At 36.8% G+C, this 6,613-nt stretch overlaps 1 protein-coding gene across 1 annotated transcript; it reads left to right on the forward strand.

Moving 5' to 3' along the window:
- The first annotated feature begins 2,864 nt into the window (after positions 1–2,864).
- Positions 2,865–5,080, forward strand: LOC112278958 (uncharacterized). The gene is made up of 4 exons (XM_024512911.3): positions 2,865–3,246; positions 3,685–4,078; positions 4,225–4,330; positions 4,537–5,080. The coding sequence occupies exons 1-4, from the start codon at positions 2,909–2,911 to the stop codon at positions 4,827–4,829; spliced, it is 1,131 nt and encodes a 376-aa protein (XP_024368679.1). The 5' UTR covers positions 2,865–2,908; the 3' UTR covers positions 4,830–5,080.
- Positions 5,081–6,613: the final 1,533 nt, after the last annotated feature.

Raw genomic sequence — 6,613 nt, forward strand, 5'->3', positions numbered from 1 at the left:
AATATTAATAAATTATGAATATTTTAAAATAAAAAATAATTAATTAAAAAATTAAATAAAAATATTTTACCTCCAAGATAATTCATTTATAGATGAAGGTTTTAATTCTTGTTAAGGCTCACATATAGTATATAAAAGTATCTTAAAGAGATCTCAAGGCCTTAGTCTTAACTTCCTACCTACATCAAATGTACTACAATCCTTATGAAACTTATGTACCTGTCTTCCTATAAAGACTATATTATCAGTTGATCTTCCTATTTTTTAGTGGTAGCACTATTTTTTTTTATTTTTGACTTTACTAAGGATTTTAAAAATATTCCATTAGCTTAGAAATCTTATATGGACTTCAAATCTTGATTCGTTTCTTTGTAATAACTTCTAAGGTGGTAAAACCCAATTTTACCAAATTCTTAAAATTTTCTCTAAAAATTCCTAAAATATTATAAATAAATTCTAAATAAACTCAAAAAACTCTTCGGATATTTTTATAATTCTAATATTAATTTTAAAACATATTTTTTTATTTTGGAGATTTTTTATGATAATAAAATTTATTTAAATAAATTATAAATCTTATTTTTATATATATAAGTAAAAAATCATGAAGTTCTTTTTATGCTCTTTTTAACTACTAATCAACATTTATAGGCCTTTTTATATGTAATACATATAAAAAAAAGACCATTGTAGACATTAATTTCAAAATCTAAATATTAATATTTAATAATAAACAAAATTATTAAATAAATTAAGATAATTGCCTCCAAGACTCATAAAGACTATATTTTCGTAACATTTCTTCTAATAAGACTTTTATATCTTATAAAAATTTCTAAATTCTAAGAAATTCTTAAATAATCAAAGAGACTCTTTACTTCTAATATTTTTGTATTTGAATAATTTAAAATTATATTTTTAATATTTCTACTAATTAAGATCTATCAATAGGGCTCACAAATATCTCTTACATTAAATTTGTTGGTTGTTGATTCTCCATTGTTGTAGTGCCACAACTACAAAAAAATCACAAAATAATAATAATAATAATAATAATAATAATAATAGAATGCAATCTTCATTAAATTCTTAAGATATTTTTTTGCTACAAACTACTCTTAAATTTTTTTCTAGAAATGTTCATATTATTTTTTTTTCTAATCTACTTTATTTTGCCTAATTTATGGCCTTACAAAGTAAATAGAAGCATCTTTTTTTTAAAAAAGGTGGCATTAATTCTAAAAGTTTTTACTACTTCTTTTACCTTTTTATCTATATTTTTCTATTATATCTTTTAACTAGATTCTTCTATAATAGAACCAATATTTGTATCTTTCACCTTATAGTTGTATTACAACATAATAATAGGAGATATGGGCTTGGAATAAGAATGAAGGATAAGAGAATTGGGACAAGGGGTAGAAGATACAATGATGGTTTTGATAGATGGATCAATTTAATGACTATTGGAGTTGATTTAACATTTTTCTATATATAATAGTTTTATTTAACATAATAATTACTCGGATAATCTATTATTTTAAATAATAAATATAATTCAATATCTATTTGAATTTAATAAAAATTTACTTTAATAAATTTGTGACATTTTTACTCTGCCATCATTTAATTAAACAATTAAACAATATTTTACTCTGCCTTCATTTTATATATTTTTAAAAATTAAACTTTGTTACAAATTTATGTCATAGTTCTTATTTTCTATATTTTTAAAATTAATTACACCAATGGTCAAAGAAAAGTTGAAATTGAGACTTTATAAAATGATAAAAACACTAAAGTAGAGAGTAGAAAAAATCAATTCAAATATCAAAAGCTGAAAAATAAAGAATAGAAAAAAAGAGGGCACCACATTGACCTTGACATTTCCATCATTGCTCTACATTGTGTGTGTGTGTGTGTGTGTATATATATATATATATATATTAAAAAACAAGTGAACATGACAATACAACCTTGGAGTATTATACTCTCATAAATTTCTACCAGCATTATTTTCCTTTGACAAGACATCACATGTTTATTTCTTGCAATGGATGTCCTCTCAATTGAATGTCCATGAACTAGAGCATTGAGCAACCCACTTGTGCCCAAAGTCTAAGTAATAAACCATTTTTGTTTTTATCTTTGTTTTAGAAGTATAGAAGTGGCAAAGTTTTAGAATTTAGAATTCAATTTCCAAACTTAAGATATACATAGGTTTTAGAAGACTGAGTTTTAAGAATTCTTTATAGTTCAATAGTAGGGTTTATAGGTCAGGGATCAGAGTTATAAATTAGGGCCTAGGGGGGCTATCAATCTCCCAAGCAATGGTCCGCTGTCCGGATGAATGTCAGCGAGAGGACATCCCAAGCTTCGTGATTCACTACAAACGAGATCCCAATCAGACAAGCGGAAAAAAGTGATCGAGGACAAACTATAAATCTGACAGAGAATATCTACGGTGATGGTCCCTCAAGTTTGTACATCCCTAAGGCAATTAGTTGTAGAGCGCCGTGTTGCTGCTGCTGCATTCGAGACAAGAAATTGCTCAGAACATGACCAGTCCCGCCAGAAAAGGGGGCTGCGGATATGTCATGACGCAACCCCTAATCTTGCAAAGCAAGGCGCGGGTCCATCTTGCGCAACCAGGCGTCTTATGCGGAAAAAGTTGCACGGGTCGAGCATCACCGCCCTGCAAAGTGCCGGGTCGACTTTGTCATTGGAGAACTCTCCAGGTCTTTGGCGAAGCTCTGCATTTGCCTTTGACGTGGATTTGTGATCGAGTGGGCGGTTCATGCATGGATGTGGCGAGCTGTATGATTTGATCGAGTTTGTTGGCATCGGGTACCAGATGCGAGGCTTGGAAACGGAGAATTGAGCCCCAGGGGTAGGCGATTGGGTAAGCATGGGAGGGGGAACGTTGTGGAAGAACGTTGCGCGGGCTGTTGGGGCTGCGGCTCCGACTGTGGCTTTGACACCCACCGCTGCTCATTGCAGCGCTTGCACTGCGACTCCAACAGCGTCTGCTCGCGCGGGAGGAGCATCGTGTAATTGCAAGACGGCTGGAGCCGTGCAGGTGCAGCCTGGATTGACCCCTGTGAGCTACGGGCCTCGACAGTTCTGGGACCTCGAAGATTGGGAATTTGCAGGGGATGAGGAGCGGGACCGTTACGTCTTTGGATCGCTTCCGACCGTGGAGGAAGTTGAGGATGCGTCGTCGGAACTTCAAAATGCTCTCAGCTTGTATGACCCTGCTGTTCAGCCTAAATCAGTCGTAATGTTTTGATGGTTTTCTTGATCTGTGCGTGAACTGTTGTGGATCTAGGTGATAGATGCGATTAGTGAACGCCAGCATCGGCTAATCCGTGAATAGAATTGAAGTAGAAGTTGTTGCCCCTTGTAATTTTTGAAAGGTTTTGCATGTTTGAAAATTTTCGGCAGCTCTATGTTGTGTTGAAGTACGCTTTGAAGCCTCATTTGGATGTTACGTTATATTGTGGTTTAGGGAATAGAGATTGTTCCTGTGTGCTTATTTATTCGACAGAGAAAACAAGAGTTGATGTTCAAATTGCTACACGTTGTTAATCCTGTGTTGGATCTGCTGAATATAGACAGATATGTTTTAGGTCGACGTTATTCCATGACGAAGTGTGTTTGTTTCTCTTCTTCTTTTTTCCACAGGGGCCTCTTCACACCCCCTGTCCCTAGGTCTGAGACGCTGCCTAAACCGGAACCATCTTCACCACGTAGCCTAGATATTCTTGAGGTTACGGAGGTGTCAACTGTAACAACAGTTGGGATGAAGGAGGAAGATGTTACGTCGGACCTTTCTGCTCACTCTATCGAGCCTGACCTTTGGTTGGAACCCCCACCGTACGGAATGACGACAGTCTCTGATGAGCCGAAGGCTTGGAAGGAACCTCCATCATGCGAGGCGACCACGATCTTTGAGGAGCCAAAGGCTTGGATGGAACCTCCATCATACGAAGTGGTAACCAGCCCTAAGGCAGAAGAGGCTCCAAGCCGTGCAATGTTAGAGGCATTTCACCAATTCCAGCACAATCCTGCGGTTCAGGTTAGGGGCTCGATTTCTTGTCTCACGAGTCTTTATTTGTGTGTCACTTGGATGAACTGGATTTAGGGACGTCAGTAAGGGCGATCATTTGTCAAAGATTATATGTTGGTATCACTCACAAGTGTTTTATGTGACTTCTTTTGCAGGGAATGGTGGTGTCTCTTGCAAAAGACAAGGGAGTTTGGGATGCGGTCTTGGCAAATGAGAAAATCAAAGAATTCCGTCGTGACTTTAATGCTCCTAAAACAGCAGGTAATCACTTCTGCGCATCCTGTTCTCCGTGCAGAAGAGTTGCCCTTTTGACTTTATCTTTGATAAGATATGAGACATTTTGTGGTGTTTTTGGGGTGAGGATTCTGAGGAGGATTTTTGAGGCTCGCTGTTTGCTATCTTCATGGTATTTTTTCCTTAGTAAATTTGGATGGTGGATTGATAAGTAGTTTTAATTTGATCCTCAGGAATGCCCTCTGGTGGTGTAAGTATGGTTCAGAAGGTTGAAAGCTCTTCGAAGCACACAAATATCTTCACTCAAATCTTTTGGAAGTCAAAGAAGGCCTTTCTGTACTTCATTCAAGGGTTCCGGAATTTTGTGGCTTCGTTGTTTGAGACTGTCGAGAAGAACTCTCATGGCAGCGGTGGTAATGAGAAAGTTAATTTCTTAGAGCGTTCATTGAGAGCTTGTATGATGCTAGCAGTGTTGGTTTTGACTATCGTGGTCTTCAAAAGATCAATTTCTGCGAAGAGGGGTTGATGCGTTCGTGCCGTACCTTACTTTCAGCAGAACTAGTTTCGATGTATGACTTGGGATTGTGTACTGGTAATAGGATGTGTAACATAAGTTGTCCTTGCTGTTGTTGTACGTTACAATCTATCGACGATGACGAAAGTTGTGCCAGGATAGTTTCTGTTGGGATCATTGAAAAAATCCTGTAATTGGGTTTGCTGCTGCCTGTACATGCTGTTCATTGAAAAATCCTGTAATTGGGTTTGCTGCTGCCTGTACATGCTGTTCATTGAAAAAATCCTGTAATTGGGTTTGCTGCTGCCTGTACATGCTGTTCATTGAAAAAATCCTGTAATTGGGTTTGCTGCTGCCTATACATGCTGTCCATGAAGATTCTATGGACGGGGTACACTTTTTTGTGCCAATGGTTGTCAACCTTGTCTACGAGAGTGTGCTTAACAAGATCCTAGACTTATTGCTTTTATAAAATGAAAATATGCGTGGTAATATTAAAAACTCAACTTTCAGTCCATTCTGCAGTTTATCTTTGTTGAGATTATTAAATGTAGTTGGTGCTCTCCATAATAATCTCTTTATTGTAGACTATAGTAATTATTGTAGCTATAGTATTTAGAGTCTAGTGGAGAAGTATTGTTTATCCTCTTTTTTTTTTTCTTCTTGTATACTAGATACAACCAGATCAATAGATTTGTGAGTGTAAAATTCTCTTTCTTTAGAAACCTTCTTATGTGTATGACTTACTACTACTGTTGTGTGTGTGTATGACTTACTATTACTCTTCTGTCTTTTTAAACATTCTCAACATATTATCAGCACGACTCTCTTTTATACACTATTACAATTTTTTGTTCTAGTCGTTGACTCTTCAAACTTGATGCTACCCTTTCTCAATGTCTGTCTCATGATCTTGTTCTTCTAACTAGTCCCTCACACATTAGCTTACTTAGAGCACTTGTTCCACTCTCTGCCCTGCTTGTATAGAATACTTGATCCAGTCCAACTCCACCCCAGCTTGCTTCTTATTTCTTGTTGCATCACATCCTTGCTATCGCCAAATTCATCGTCGCTATCTTGTCCTCGTTGACGCTGCTTCCCACCGCCTTTGCCACTGTCCATCGCTGTCGCCTGCCATTGACCGTCGCCACCTGCCATTGTCGCCCGTTGTCGTATTACGTGCTTTCCTGCTCGAGAACGTGCCGGGCATCTGGCTGTAGAAGGTAGTATGGAGATTCGCTAATATTCAAGCAGTCTATCGGTTATTGACTGTTGGAATATAAACGATTGCAAGAATACACGGTAAATTTATACGGATGCCCTTCGATTGCTTGTCGAAGTCCTTTTTGCCCCAGCCGGTAGATCTCTAGACGTTACAGAGAACCCCCAACAACCCAAACTGTTAATCTTCGATACCGCTTTATACTCACGATCTTGTATCCACTGACTGTTTCGTTAGATTAACCCAATAAATTTCATTCACTCTGCATACTCAATCCTAGAGACACCCTTTTAATTCTTCATCACAGACGTAATTTCGATTTCACAAAACAGTCAAGAGTAATCACACCCACTTCATTAAAATCTCGATTCACCAGTACAACACTTTGACTATTCAGCAACGATTGCCTCAGTCTTCCCAAAACCTTATGAAGAAAAAAAATCCAATTCTCTGTCTTTTTTCCCTGCCCGAAGCATGAAGCTAGCTCTCTGATCCTTTTAAAAAATCCCCAAAAAACTTATTCTCTTCCCTCATTTCTTAACCTATCCTCCTCTTTAATCCTAATTCTCTCCTC

Source organism: Physcomitrium patens, chromosome 2 (genome assembly GCF_059467195.1).
Source record: "Physcomitrium patens ecotype Gransden chromosome 2, ASM5946719v1, whole genome shotgun sequence".
NCBI classification, from domain to species: Eukaryota; Viridiplantae; Streptophyta; class Bryopsida; order Funariales; family Funariaceae; genus Physcomitrium; species Physcomitrium patens.

Coding starts and splice junctions, on each gene's coding strand:
- LOC112278958 (XM_024512911.3), top strand. CDS start 2,909: ATGGGAGGGGGAACGTTGTGGAAGAACGTTGCGCGGGCTGTTGGGGCT. Junction 4,079..4,224: donor AGCACAATCCTGCGGTTCAG/GTTAGGGGCTCG, acceptor CTTCTTTTGCAG/GGAATGGTGGTGTCTCTTGC. Junction 4,331..4,536: donor TAATGCTCCTAAAACAGCAG/GTAATCACTTCT, acceptor TTTGATCCTCAG/GAATGCCCTCTGGTGGTGTA.